General features: G+C 46.3%; 1 protein-coding gene across 1 annotated transcript; it reads left to right on the top strand.

The window, feature by feature from the left end:
• Window positions 1–855: 855 nt before the first annotated feature.
• Window positions 856–15,013, top strand: LOC134383013 (procollagen galactosyltransferase 2-like). Its single transcript, XM_063103668.1, has 2 exons — window positions 856–1,144; window positions 14,658–15,013. Exons 1-2 carry the CDS (start codon window positions 882–884, stop codon window positions 14,659–14,661), a joined length of 267 nt encoding a protein of 88 aa, XP_062959738.1. The 5' UTR covers window positions 856–881; the 3' UTR covers window positions 14,662–15,013.
• Window positions 15,014–15,472: the final 459 nt, after the last annotated feature.

Genomic DNA, 15,472 nt, shown 5'->3' with positions numbered 1-15,472 from the left:
CTTCCCTCCCTTCTCTCCAACACGTAGGGATTGTCCCTGTCTTTGTTACTCTTTGTTAGTTTGGGCCATTAAGGAAAAAGAAAACCGTCTAAGTGAATCACGTCTTTCACACGCCGTCCTGTGAGGAAGCACAGGACCCTGGGCTAGTAGCACATAGAAGGGAGAGCCAGGACAGTGTCCCACAGAGGCTTCCTTTCATTTTCGGGGGTCTGCTCTGGCTGCAAAACTCTCCAGGTCTTCAAATTTGGTGTTATTGGGTGTCCACTCAGGCAAAAATGAATTTCAGGAGAAGTGTATAAGGAAATGCAAACTTTTTCTGCCTTCGTGGTAGCTAAAACATCGTTCATCGTAGCCGTGAATGGCTGGGGTGACTTTCCATTTAAGAGCGCTACTCATTAGTCAGTAGGTGCATTATGAAAAACTGGATCCGTTGCATCACTGTGAAGTTCAGACGGCGGTTTGCAAAAGCAGAATAAATTTGGGGGGGTTGCACTGTTATACACACACACACACGCACGCACGCACGCCCATTGGCAGACACGACCACACCTCGCATCTCTGGGGCAAGCCACCGACCTCAGCAGTGTAAGCTGAGCCTGGACTAGAGGAACTTTCCGCAGGCCCGGGACAGACAGCTCCACGGCCACGACTGTCTGCGAGCCTGGCTGCAGACGAGCACCGGCGGCGGCAGGGACGCGGTGCGCACCCGCGTCAGGGCCTGGGCGGTGCAGCGGCGACGCGAGGGTCCCGGGAGCTGCCGCGTCGGTGCCGCTGTGCGCGCGCCGCAGCCCCGGCCGCCCCTCGCAGCCCGCTCGCTCCCTCGCGCAGCCCGGCCTGGCGCTCGCCGCAGGACCTCCCCGCCGCCCGCCCCGGCCCGGAACATGGCTGCGCGCCCCGCCGCCACCCTCGCCTGGTCGCTGCTGCTCCTCTCCTCGGCCCTGCTCCGCGGCAGCTGCCGGGCGCGCTTCGCCGCCGAGCCGGACTCGGAGGACGACGAAGAGGAGGCGGTGGCTTTTCCCGAGTCGCCCTTGCAGAGACCCACGGTGCTGGTGGCCGTCCTCGCCCGCAACGCTGCGCACACGCTGCCTCACTTCCTCGGCTGCCTGGAGCGGCTGGACTACCCCAAGAGCAGGATGGCCATCTGGTGAGCTGGGCAGGGGTCCCGCGCCGCCGCCGCCGCCGCGGGAGGGCACGCGGGCCACCGGGCGCGCACACCCCTCGCTGCCTGCGCTGCTCCGAGCGGGTCGGGCGCTCAGGCTGTGGAAAGACACGCGGGTCTGAGTGCGAATGCGGTGCTCGTGAGGGTGGTGTGCGGCTTGGGGTGGCCTTGTCCCTCCTCTCCCCGCCAGACGGGGCCTGGGGACAGCCCTCATGGGGGCTTTCAACGCCCTCCCTTTCAACTCTGGGTTTTCTCTTTTCCCACCTCATACCCCTAGCCCTGGAGGGAGGCAATAAGGAGCCTGTGGCCGTCTTCCCTTCCAGATGCGACTTTGTAACGTAACTGCTGCCGGCAAAGGGGTCCGCAGCGGCTGGGGTGGCGACGAGTGCGCCGCTCTGACTTCCTGGTGCCCTGCTCCGGCTTCTGCCTCAGAAGCTGGAAAAGTGGCTCCTGGTTCTCCCGGGGCAGGGGCTGCACTTAGGGATGGAGGTTAGGCGGGGCCACGCAGTCATCCCACCCAGGCCACCACCGTGGACCCCGTCTCCTCCGACCGCTCCAGGCTGTCCCCGCTTGTGCGTCCTCCTGGGCGCGTTCCTCGCTGCAGATGCAAACGGCGCGGGACGCCCTGGGGTACTGCGTTCAGGGGCGCGTCGGACCCCCCTCGGGAAGATAAACAACCAAGTTTTGTATCCGGAGGAAAGTCTCCTGGGCCTGGTGCCTGTGTTTGCCCTGGGGAGGGCCAGGTGATCCGTGGGGGTGGCTGCCCGCCCCACCTGTAGAACTCGATTCAGTCTCGCATGAGTCAGAGGGCGAGAAGTTGTTGGCCAGGTGAGCCGCTGAGGGGCCTGTGGAGGAGGAGGTGGATGTTGGCCAGGAGCGATGGGCTGTCAGGTACGTGGACAAGAGGACTCCAGTCATCGGAGGAAGACAGAGCACAGGCCACTCTGGAGCAGTTTCTGTCTTGTGTTGATAAAGGGAGCTGCCCGCAGACAAGACATATCCTTAAAGCAACAGTTGGGCGGAAAGAGAGGAGGAAGGATAGAAGCGGCAGCTGGAATTGGCCGCCTAACGGTACCTGGTGGGAGAGGTGCAGAGGTGTGAAAGCAAACATGTGATATAGTACAGCGCTGTGCTATACACTGCCTTACTATGCATATACCCTGCTATACGTGACTGCCTCTTAGTTGCTCTTCTCAAAACAAGTGTTTTACAATAAGGTCTTGGTCTTTTAGTTTTTAAAAACATTACAATATTTACCATAAGAAATTAGTGAGCGGTGAAGCAGATGCTGTGCACAGGTTTTGCTACCCAGTTTACAGACTTACCTATTTTATCACACCCCAGCTGACCCACCAACTCATGATCAAAAAAGGAACGCTTATTGTTGAATGCCACTGAGATCTTGAGGTTGTCAAATACCAAGCAATAGTGGACTAACACAAGGCTCCTTTATCAGATGGTAACATTTGCAAAATCAAATACACGTCTCCTTCCCAAGAAAATAATTAGGTTATAAAAACTGACCTGGATGTGGGGGATAACTATAGGGGATAAATGCTGGTTTCAAATGGATCTTTCAGGCCCTTATGAATGAGGTGGTCATACTTTTCTCAAAGACCAAAATAAGTCAAATTGGCATCTTTTAGACAGCAAGAGACTTACAGCTTTAATTAAATAATTGAACTGATAGCCCCATGATATTTCTTCACATTCACATGTATTTGTGAATTCCTTGGAAAAACACCTACATTTTAAACATAAACTTTAAAATTGGAGAGAAAGAGTTGAGTAGCAATTTTCTTAAGCTGACATGAGTGTGCCGAACATTTAGGAAGATAATCTGAATCTCAAAAGGACATGATAACGTACCTACACTAGAAAGCAAGCTCAACTATAGCAGCTTGCTCAGCATGAGCACTCTCTCCTCACACCTAACAAAGTTTTCTCTCTCCCTCTCTCTCTTTACCTTTTCTTCCCAACTTCTCCTACTTCTTTTTCTTATTGCAAACCCAAATTTTTATTGCTTTGTTCAGTAAATAGTTTTTTGCTTCCTATTCTTGATTTTAATGTTAATATTTCCAATTTCTCTTTCTCAAAAAAAAAAAAAAAAAAAAAGGTTGCACTTTACTTCTGCGTTTTTGGGTTCCCTGGAGGGTGAGTACCTCGGTGCTGGTGCAGAGTCTCAAGGCTCTTGAGATCACACTCATGTTTTGTGGAATCCAAATCTCTCTCTTTCCCCTTCAGCACATTTCCACTAATCCACACACTGACAGAAGAGAAGTTAAGCCATGATCAAATACACTGGAAAACAAGGCTGAAGTTGGGTCGACACCACTTACCCTTGAACACCTGAGCAGGAGACTGATACCCCTTATCAAGGCACTTAGTGGCTTCTGCAGAAAAATGCCAACTGACTTCAAGTGTCAGAAGTTTCGAAGGGAGAGGCAACAGCAGGAAAACCACTACTTTACTGACCTGGAGGCACTCCAGAAGAAATGGTGGATGAAGTCGGCAGGCCAGTGCCCACAGCAGTCACAGCAGCCACGTCAATGGTGTAGGTGGTGAGAGATGACAGGCCTTTAATCTTATACTCATGGGTCGTGCTGTTCAAAGTGTGTGTGAGACGAGAGTCGTTCTTTCCATACACCTCCCAGGAAATCTGATAGCCTACAGAGTAATAATACAAGAGCTGACTCAGGGTCTCCTGCAAGCCCAGGGCTGAGGCTGACAGTCATGGTGTTATCTTTGCAGATCTGGACAAATCTGCTAAAGCCCATTAGAATCCACTGCCCCACCAAAATAAAGCTCAGAGTCAAGGCTCCTGCTTTGTGCTCCCATAGAGTTCTCCTGCACCCTTCTCACAACACTAGCGCCTTTCTTTCCCTGACCGAGAGAGCTTCAGGAGGACGGGGCCTTGTCTGAGATTCAGGTAACCTCACCTGGTACATGGACTGAAGAATGGTGAGTGATGACTGCCAGCCTTCTGTGCTCTATTTCACCTTCTCTTGTCAAATTATGGATGCATTTCTCTAATGTTTCCATTTTTATAAGTTGATATTTTCATTATATAGTACCCTAAATCAGTGGCATGCTTTTGGGCTGCAAATAATTTGTGGAAACTCTTCTACCTTTTTTCCTTTATGAAATGATCGATAGGCCACTCTTCCATTTTGCAAAGAGCTTTGCCTGGAAAAATTTCCTTTAATCTGAGTTCATGAGTTTTGCTTCTTGCTCTGCCTCTCCCCTTTTTGAATATCCTGTTTTCCCAGCAAAATCTGATTTTCCCCTATACTCTGTTCAGTCCAGTGGGGCCTCCTGATCACAATTTATTCAACCTCAGATTGCATCATGATTTGGGGCTTAGAGAAAAAAGACCCAACTAGCTCCTGAATCAACCTCCTTGGAGGGGAGTTTATGTGATTGGAGAATGCTTAAAAGTGTCTTTTAAAGAGGGAGACAATGATGGAAAGAGCTCATGGGCCAAAGGAAAACCACCAAAAATGCTTGCTCTTTCTTCTTTTCAGTCAATAAACTGTGATACTGAAGCACTAGGACACATCTTAAACTTCCTTCTCATTCGGACGGCAGTAATAAATAAAGTTAGAAAGTTGCACTTACAGGTAAACAAGAATTTAGAGGATAGCGTCTTGGGACTTTAATATTAAAAAAAAAAAATTAATGTCAAGACCGGCTCCCTGCTTGCTATCCCCGCAGCCCTCATACAGCCCGGCAACTTCTGTATGTTGACACAGGTGACTGACTCCCTTGCTGGGGTGGTACAGAGGGAACATGAAAGAAATAAAGGCAACCAGAGGGGTGGCCTGATCACTTGGTGCCTCAAGGGCACATTAAGAGCCCCCAGATTAAGTGAGCTGAGTCACTGAGTGGAGGCGGCTCTCCTGGCTTCTGGGCTTTGCCACAGGCCCATGTGGCTCACTGAACTGTCCTCCTCTCTGTGTTTGCCTACGGCTGTGCAGCCTCTCCGGCCCTAGTCAGTCTTGAGCAGCCTGACCACCAGGCTGGCCACTCACAGCTGCCTCCTCCCTACTCCCACCCCTAATTCTCAACCCTAGAATCTCCCTCCTCCTCATCTGCCCACCATGATGTCTGGTCTGCTCATTCTCAATGGACCAGCAATAAAATCACAATGCTCTCCATCAGTTCTTTCTTTTTGGCTAACTCAGAATTTTGGAAATAACTGTACAATCAGAAACACAAAAACCTTCAGGACCATGAGTACTAACAACATCAAACACATAGAGGGTATTTATAATGTTTCTGATAGTGTTCTAAGCACTTCGCCTATATTGATTCACTTAACCCTCACAACACACCTTTGAAATTGGACCCATTGTTATCCCCATTTTACAAAAGAGGAAAACAAAGCCCAGAGAGCTTCATGAACTTGCTGGAAAACTGAACTGTCCTGCTCTAGAGCCCAGGCTCCTCCTCAAGGCTACAATATCCTGCTTTCCACAGAGCCTCCTTCTTCACCACCTTCTCTTGATGTGTTTAAGTAAACTTCAAAACCATCCCTTACCTTGGTAGGTCATGCCTGATAAATCTCTAAATAATTGCATATTCAGGGTCTACTCCACATGTACAAGAAGAGGAAGGTTTGTATAATACTACAACCTTGTCTGCCAGAAAATTTTATTTATTTAAAAGCTATTCTCCATCAAAATTTACCAAAACACAGCATCTTGTTTATCACGTCAACCTGGAGCTGAAACACCAATAATGCCAGCATCTCTAGTAAGTGCCACATTACTGGAATTATCAGTATCAAAATTGATAATATGGCATGCTCAAATTGTTATGGATACAAACAAAAACCAAATGGACAACTAAAGAGCCTCATCTGCTCAGGCAAGGCACATGAAAAACACCAGCCGAGAGAAAGCGCTGGCCTGGAACTGGGATGAGGGTTGGCATGTGATGCCTGCGAGAGCACAGATAGACAGCGTGGTGAGCATGTGGTGGGCAAAGATGCCCTCTGATTCACACACAGCTTTTTTGGGGTGTACGTGGTAGACTCTGGCAGCTCTGGCCAGCGAACGTTTCATCTGGCTGCAGCGTGCAAGAGGAGAAAGGGTAGATGAGAGAGGTGCCCGGAGCCAGGAGCCAGGAGCCAGGGCACCTCCAGCTTGCATCCTAACTGCTCTGAATGGCTGCCTAACTGAGACTAACGACCAGAGGAGCTTCAGAAATAATTTTCTGTTGATCTGAAGTAAATTCTCTACAAGAGAGCAGTACATCCAATCACCAACTGTCTGTCTGCATCCTGGCCCTCATAAATCAGAGTTTACGGAGGGAGAGTGGAAGGTACTGAAATTTACAATGAGAGCGCAGTGGGCAATTTACTTAGGCGGGCACATGGCCACCCCCTGTTCGATGCTTCCCTCTCATTCCAGGCTCCAAATTAAAATGAAGGCATCGGGGGTGCTCACCGTGGACCAAGACTGATAAAGCATTAATTCTGATAGGATCTCTAGACTGTTAAATGGCACTGTACAGAGGACCAAGCTTTCAGGCTATCATGTGCTCCCAGCAGCTGCCTTTAGTATCAGCGTATGGCATTAGCAGGAGGTCTTCGAAAGGATAGCGGTGCCACGTCAACCTTTCCTGAAATTGGCTTTTGGAGGCCAGTTTTGTCTGCAAACAGTTTTTCTTTTGCTGTACTTGATAAAATACTCTACTCTCAGCACAAAATAGACCTTCCTGATGCTGCCGGCATGTTTCACTGGAAATCCACATGTATTAGGGGGTGAAAAGTGTCAGGGCAGAGCATCGAGTGCCGGGGGAGCTCCACTGAGGGCAGGTGTCACTGGCTGATGAAACAATAACCGTCCCATCTCACCTCCTGTAGGACCTCTTCTTCTATAGCATTTCTCAAAGACAGGGCTGCAGCATCCCTCACAGTTTCTAGTGACACAGTGTATGTTTCATAGTGTGGGCAGGCATGGAAAAAGCACAGACCAGACACAGAGAGATGGGGACAATGTGGCCACCCTAGGAGGAAAAAGCAGAGTCTACCTGGAGCTCTGACCTAGACCTTTGCTGCCCACTGCAGCACAGTCACTTCCAATCAGGCCTCGGTGGGGGGCAGGCACCGGCTGAATCCAACTCTGAAAAACCTGAGCTTCAAAGGTCAATTTCTACGATAAACAATAGACGGTTGCTTGGAACTACAGATATTTGTTTAAATAAAATACAAAAATGAGTTCATTAAGCCCTATTAGCTGGTGAAACAGATAATCATAAATTGTAAATACTATACTGGCAACCACCACTTCGCCATGAAATGTTGGCTCAACTCTAATGACTATGCCCGAGGATTTCCTCTAAGCTTTATAACAAGAACGGGGTATGCGGTGTGTTCAGAAAGGGCAGGGCAGGGACTAAATGTTCATATCTGTAAAAAGGGATGACCTTCTGTGTCAAAGCTGTCTACCGAGGAGTCTTAGTCAGATTTCTAACACACGACAGGCTATGGAGCTCAAAAGCCAACTGGGCAGATACAATTTATCCACTGCTCTCACACGTGCAGTCCCAGTTCCAAAATCAACGGTAAGTATAGCTCTAATTCAGTCCGTGAAATTTGTCCCTGGGGGACTGAGCTGGAATGTCTTTTTCTTCCAAATCGTAGCCTCCCGCTAAGCTTTTTTATTCCACTCCCCCCCCAGTTTGTTTATCCTTCCGTTTATGGTTTAAAGCCATATTAAACTAAACTAAGTTCCTGCTATCTATAACGTTCCTCTTCTGCCTCACCCCCTCCCTTTCTTTAATTCCTTCTACTCCAGGCAATGGAAGGTTTTTTGTTTTGTTTGTCGTTTGTTTTTTACATATTTGGAACTTGCAATCCTATGCTAAGAAGACTTGAGAATGAACAACAGATCAGGGGGGTTCATTCCAATTTCAATAGTGACTTTTTCCTAGTGCTGGAGTTATGACATTGTTTAAAGTGGGTGTTTCTAAACATAAGCTTCTTGAAGGCAGAGCCAGATTCATAAATTTACTCTTTAAAAGTTAGGGCTAGAGGTGGTATCTGCTCAACGGTGCCCTCGTGTGATGTGATCTAAGTACACTATTCTATCTGGGGATCTAGTTGACACAGATGATTACAGAACATTTCACAGATTCATAGTTGTGGGGTTGGTGCCAGGTTTGCTACGTAATGGGAGAGAATGGAGAAGTTCAGTGTATAAACAGAGTTCCTAGACTGAGCCCTGAGGTGCCCAGGACACTGCAGTGACCTCCCAGGAGCACCGCAGGGAAACGCACGGATGCTCGATGCCTGTCAGACACCATGTGAGCATCCAGCAGGAGGGAGTTCACAGGTTCAAGATCAGAGCCTACCACATGCCTTTGGATGCATCCTAACTTTGCAGAGTTTTTGGTGTTTGCTGTGATAAGAAAACAAGTACCATGTGAAAACCAGCACGGACCAGGAAATGAAGGGGGCAGGGTCCAACCTAGTTCCAAGGTTTGAGAAGCCGGGCAGTGCCCCGCGGGTGATACACCCTGTTAGGAACTAACAGCGGCTACTGAGGAAGGAAATGCAAATTGTTTTCTTTCAATTAATTTGTATTATTTTTTAAATGGCTATTAAGTTGTTACCACATAAGTACTTAAGTTGTTTGGCCCTCATTACTTAATAAACAGAACTGTTAGGTATTTCTTTGGCCTTGGGGTGCTTTGAGAAACTTGCTGAGACACTAAGAGAGCTGTGGATGGGGGAAGACGAGGATCCTCTGGTGCGGTGTTAGGAGCCCAGTTCATGCCCCATCTGCCACATTGATGAGGTGGAGGAGAGAATGCGGACACCCAGTCCCTGTGCTGGCTCGGTCTCCTGCGGGTGGTGTGATCGTGGGATATTACCACCTGAGTTCAGTCTCATCATTGCCAAGATGGGTTGTAAGACACACCTCGAGCGGTTGCTGAGAAAGTGACACAGGATCCGCAATGCTAAGGTGCTTGCAAAGTTCCCAGGGTCGTCACTGCTGCCACTGTCCAGGGCACTGGTGATGGGAGGGAGGAGCTCGTCAACACTGTAATCAGGCAGCAAGGACCAACCATCCATTCTTGGTCTCCATGCAGCACATGCCCTGCACAGGCTCCTTGGATACAACCAGAGAGCATGAGTTTGCTTCACAGAACTATAAGCACTCAAGGAATCACATTGGCTACCGTGTGCGGTCTGAGAACATAACCACCAAGTGTGTGACAATAAAGCTCTAGCTCCAAAATGACTCACTAGTGCAAGGACAAACAACTCATCCAGAAGTCAGGGGCCATCAGAAACTTTTTTGTAAAGGTTTCAGAAGTCAGGGGCCGCCAGAAACCAATTGTAAACTATCCAGGTAGGAGCCCTTGCTAGAACATGAAATGCCATAGGTAAAGTCCCTAAATAGTGCTGACATGTGTGCCCAGTCCATGGGTGACCAGGCAATAAGAAGTGGCTTGCTTGAAATTTCATGTAATGTTTACTAAAAGGAAAGGGACTCCCGCTGGTGGCCGAGCCGCTCTGGCCTGGTAGTGGGCCAGCCTCATTAATTAATACAACTTGCTCAATTAATCCTCCCAACAGCCCCATGAGGGGGTTACAATGCCCACAGTTAAAACTAAGGTCTGAGAGGTAAGTTGAGGCTCCCACAGTGACTAATATAAGTGGAACAGAGGCTTCCACTTCCAACTTCATCTGAGGCTAAAGCCTATGCTGGTTTTATCAAACCAAGAATTTTTCTTTTCAGACCAAGACATAAATTAAGCTTTAATTTGAAAGACTTTTCAGAAACCTCTTCTGTAATATAAAATCATTGAAAACCCCAGAAAAGGTGAGCTCTTTCCCCCAGAGACACTTTAAACTGTGAGGAGTTTCACTGCTAAAGGGCAGCCACACACAAAACTTCCACCGAGGCAGGGTTTCTGTCTCCACCTGCCTCTCTTAATCCTTGGTTTCTCACCAGAAGACACTGTGGGGATAGGACAGAATGTGAGATTTGGAGTCAGGACACCCAGATTTTGTCCTGGCCTTGCCACTCACAGCTGTGGGACAAGAGCCAAGACACTAGCATGTAAGGATTGTGGTCACTGCCCTATTGGCAGCATTTTCGGTGTCTGCACATAGTAGGCATTCAATGCATATTTACTGAATAAAGGAAAGATCACCTACCCTCTCTGAGCCTCAATTTCCTCATCTGTAAAATGGACATAATATCAATATTTACCTTACCATGTTTAAGTGAAGACAAGAATTAAGTGAGATAAATGCATGTGAACAAATATGTCATCAAACAACTGATCCTCATTAATCAAAGGGACTTTCAAGATTCATTAATATATTGCAGGGAGAATAAATCTCCGAACTCTCAGGCTGGTGCCTATGCAGCAAAATGCCCCCTAATCAGGCTGGCTTTCAGTGGCACAGTCCTGCCACATGGCCAGGAAGACATTTCAGTTATCCTCAAGAAGGCCACAGGCACAGGTCCACTCTGTCAGCAGTTTTCTTTGAAGACATATCTGCCTCTTTTTGTTAGGGCAAACTTACTTTTTTCTTTTTCAGAAGACAGGGATGCCATTTTTCTCCAGGGGCTCCTGCCAGCTGACCTTGAGAGATGTGTCCAGAATCTCTGTGAAACTCAGATGTCCCACAGCTCCTGGTTCTGCCAATTAAAAATAGTCATCTGTTAACACAATAACCCTATTCTCTTTTGATCAGATTCATATGGAAGGTTGTAACTATGGAAGGGAAGTGGTGAGCCAGGGCCAGCAGAAACCTGCAGGAGGAATCAGTAGAAATGCAGAAAAGACAAGGGAACTCAAGACGTTAAAGGTGTCCTAGCTATCATAACATAAATTATTTTACCTGCTTCATCCCAGCTGCACAGAGAATTGAAGTAACTGGCAGCAGGAGGTTCATACACAACTCATTCTCTGTCTTTCTCCTTAATCTAATCTAATTAGAACAATCAGGCTGGCTGGATCCTGAAAAGCAATCATTTGCACTGAGCATCCCTCAACAGGCATTTGCAGCCATGTGTCTGTCTTGTGTGGGGGCCATAAGGCGCCTGGCGAAGGCCAGAGAAGGAAGCCTAAGCCCAATGGCAGGGCGAGCCCACACCTTGCCCAGAGAGTAATGTCTGCCCACCTGATCCAGAATTCCAGGCTCCAACCCCCCACTCATTCTCCCGAGGGATTCCAGAGGGGCAGGCAGTGGCTTGAGAAAGTCCTAGCAAAAGTGGGTTCCTGGAGTTTCTTTGCACTCTGGCCCTCCTGCTAATATGGGAGGGTAAAGTAGCAGAGTTATGGTTACATGCTAGAGTCAGAGCTGGGTTTAAGACCTGACTGCGCTGCTCACAAGCTATGCAATTAAACTCTCAAATCCTTAGTTTGCTCATCTGTGAAATGGGGAAAATAAAAATAATTCTGCAAGGTAATTGTGAAATAAAATTTAATAAAACATGAAAGTGTTAGCATGTCCCTGGCACCATAAAAGTGGCCCATGAATATTAGCTGCTATTATTATGAATAGTTATCAGCAGAAGCATTCTATGATCAGAATATCAAGTCATGTCTGAGATTAGATTATTGCCACCCATGAGGTCAAAACATGAGTTAAAAAATCCAAGACCCAGTCCCAGGTCAGTGAAACAATGTGCTCGAGGACACAAGGCCACAAAGCGCAGAGCTCGGTCCAGCATGTGGACAGATCTCCTGCTTGTTACACAGGGACAGCAGGACAGGGAACAAGTCAACCGCAGGGTGAACAGCCGGGGCATCCAGGGGAGGTTCTGACGCCCGACCTCGTGCTCCAGGTTGCCTTGGTTTAGAACACTTCACTGCTGCTACAGCAGGCCAGCCCATCCTGTGGTGGTTGGGAAGGAAAAGAGGAGCCGCACAATCTAGAGGTGACTGAGGGGCAAATGTGCTAAGAGGATGTTCTCATAGATGCCGCTTCCTGCCTGATCTGCTCTTTGCCCCCAGCCTGCCATGGTCTCTCTACAGCCATAGCTGCTGTGAGGGGCATGGGGAAGGGTGAGGGGAAGAGGACGGTTCTCCACCATTTGCTAAGGCAGGCGCTGCGTGGTGCCTGACAAACAGCTTTCACCAGCAAATACAGCGGGTTTGCTCACATTTGCTCTGCTTCCCCTCCTGCTGTTCAGAGCCCTACGCCTCTCTGACAATGCCCCCCCCCCATGCCTACTCCTCTCAATACCCAAATTCAGGAGAAATGTAAGGGACAAAGCCAGGAAGGAAGGACAGGAAGAAAGGGCGGTTTGAAGGCAGAATTGCAGACAAAGGTGGAAAAGAAAGAGAAGGAGAAGAGACAAGAACTCCATTCATTCCCACATGTATTAATTAAGTACATATTCCATACCAGGCAGGGAACACCACCAGATTCCTATTGAAAATTCTGTGCCATATGACTCCCCTAGTGAACCTGCTGGATAATGCCACACTGAGATCGTTTTTAGTAGTTAAAAAAAATGCAATTTTTTTTTTTTAGCTTAAAATGGGAGAGCACGAAGTTAAGGGTGTTGGTTGTCCTGCAAGAGAGTCAGATTGTGGGATTCCTGCAGAGAAGCCTCATTCCTGCAAGTCCCTGTTCTGGCTACTGCCAGCCTTGCTTGCACATAGGGCAGATTTTTAGGGTGAATTTAACACCTAATACTCAATTGATACTTGGACACTGCCTTCTAACACAACTTGTAATTTTTTAAAAATAGTAACAGCCTCAGAAAATACACTCATCTGGGTGAAACTTTCAAAAGACTTTTCATGGATAAGCTCAAACGCTCTGACAAATTTCACTTTTCTCGTGTGGAAGACAGTAAAATAGAATGGCTGTCAAGACCATCTCATCCTTCCCCAATTGTGAGCTTCCAGAAAAACATTCTGACGGATTTTTGAACTGACTCGTTCTTTTTACGATCGATGGAGTAGCAAAGAAAGCTTTTTCCTCCTTTTTATATTCTCAGTATCTCTGCTTCCTGGATTCCTGCCCAAATATGCTGTCTTCTTGCTCTGCTGGAACCAGCTGCCAATGTCTAGCCTTAAAATTTATATTCTGTCTCCTCTTGACTGCCCCTCCCCCAACAAGTTCTTACTTCACTGGAGCTTTGGGAAGGAAGGCCTGCTGGATGTGTAACTAACCGTAGCACTACATGCTTACATCGGAAATGGAGAAAGGCTTCAAATCAAGTCTAAGCACCTACCTCAAAAAATTAGATAAAGGAGGGGAAAATAAACCTAAAGCAAGTAGAAAGAAAGAAATAATAATAAAGAACAAAAATCAGTGAGATTGAAAATAGAAAATAATAGAGAAAATCAATGAAATAAGGTGTTTTTTTAAAAAAAAATCAATAAAATTGATGAACCTCTAGAAAGAATGACAAAAAAAAAAAAAAAGAAGACACAGATCACTGATATCAAGAATGAAATAGGGCATATAACTAATGATCCTGAGGCCATTAGAAAGATAATAAGGGAGTACTGTAAACAACTTTACACTCACAATCTGAACAGCAGGACTGACAAATCTGAACTCTTAGACGATCAATTCCTTGGATTCCACAAACTACCAAAACTCAACCAAGGTGAAACAGACAACCCTGCTTTGGCTGCATTGCACATATTTTGATATGCTGTACTTCATTTTCATTTAGTTCTATGTATTTTAATTTCCTTTGAGACTTACTCTTTGACCCATGCATTACTTAAAATTTAATTTCCATGTGTTTGGATGTTTTCCTATTGTCTTTCTGCTGTTGATTTCTAATTTAATTCCATTAGGGTCAGAGAACACACTTTGCATTATTTCAGTTCTTTTAAATTTGTTGAGGTTTATTTGATGGCCCAGGATACAGTCTATCTTGGTGAATGTTCAACAAGTGCTTAAAAATATGTGTATTTTGCTGTGACATTTGCTTTTTAGTCATACATTTTATGTACCCCTCATCAGAGGAAACTGAAAGTTGTCACCTTTTTAGAAATTTCTAACTGAACCACCATTTTTTGATAGTCGGGAAGCCTGTTTATCCTATTTAGGATAGAATGTTGCTATAAATGTGGAATATCTCATTGAAAGGTTAAAGACAGGGTTGAAGTCAGCTGTGGGGTGCAGTCTTTAAAAGAAAAGTTTGGACTCTCGGGTGCTGGAGAAATGGCCTATGTTGCTCTCCAGGGAAGAATGCCCTGGGAGGCATTACGGGGGATTATGGAAGGAGGTGAAGGGATAGGAATCTTAATCTGGGTGAAGAGCAAGTTCAGCAGGACTAGACTCTCCATCTCTCATTCCTGAAGCTCCTTCCTCCAGCCATGGCTTTCTTCCACAGCCCATGGATCACTTTCCACTAAGCATTGTTAGTACCTTTCAATAACTTCTCTCCCTGTGGCAAGCAGATTGTAAACACGCTGAGAATATGGCAGCTCCTCATGATCCATCTCTGCCCTAGCGCAGCTCTGGAAGTAACAGTGGTGCATTCCTCTTTGACAGGTGACTTATGGCTGTTGATGAGACACATGCAAAGGAATACTCACTGTCTTCGTGAGTCCACACAAGCTGAGGAGTGCTTGGAGGCCCATCCCCAGGAGTGGCGAAACACAGCACTGATGTGAAGTAAGCAGTAAACTTCTTCAAGTTGGTTATATACCCATGGTGGACTCCATGGAAATCTGGAGCAATGGTGACCACAGTGATAGCCTCAGAGACATCTGCTGGCCATGCTAGAAGCTGGATAAACAGGTTGAAAAAGAAATCCTTTTTAATTGCATGTCTTTACTCTCAAATCTGTATCAGAATTTTATTTTGCAATTAATGTGTCTTTAAGGAAAGCAAAGTCATAATTAAGAAAGTCCATAAATCCTACATCTTATAATCTTACTTCAAAAAGTTGAATTTAAAAGATATCATAGATTATTGCATATGAATATGTAGATTCATATATATTTTTTATACATGTATATATAAATGAATATCTACTTTAACTCTTATTGGAATAATGGACACTCCCTCACACTTTCACCTTTTCTTCACTTACGCATGTCACAGAACATACATGTTTTTTAACAGTAAGGAATAATGACGACAACATTTGTTAATTTAATTGAATCAGTATAATGAAACAAACACAAACATCTTTCCCGATAGGCACCTACTCTGACTCAGAACGAAGCCCATGATTCAACAGGAGCAATCTTAATTATTTATGATTTATAACACACTAGGTTTCCTGAAAAGGATTTTAGGAGATTGGTTACAAATTTAAAGAAATAAACTATATATACCTATTCCCAGAATAGTTGTTTTAA

The sequence above is a fragment of the Cynocephalus volans genome, chromosome 8, assembly GCF_027409185.1.
Source record: "Cynocephalus volans isolate mCynVol1 chromosome 8, mCynVol1.pri, whole genome shotgun sequence".
Lineage (NCBI taxonomy): Eukaryota > Metazoa > Chordata > Mammalia > Dermoptera > Cynocephalidae > Cynocephalus > Cynocephalus volans.
Note: the sequence above shows the minus strand (reverse complement) of the source record. Positions and strands in the feature narration are given on the sequence as shown.

Excerpts from the sequence above, each read along its gene's own strand:
- LOC134383013 (XM_063103668.1), top strand. The coding sequence starts at position 882 with ATGGCTGCGCGCCCCGCCGCCACCCTCGCCTGGTCGCTGCTGCTCCTC.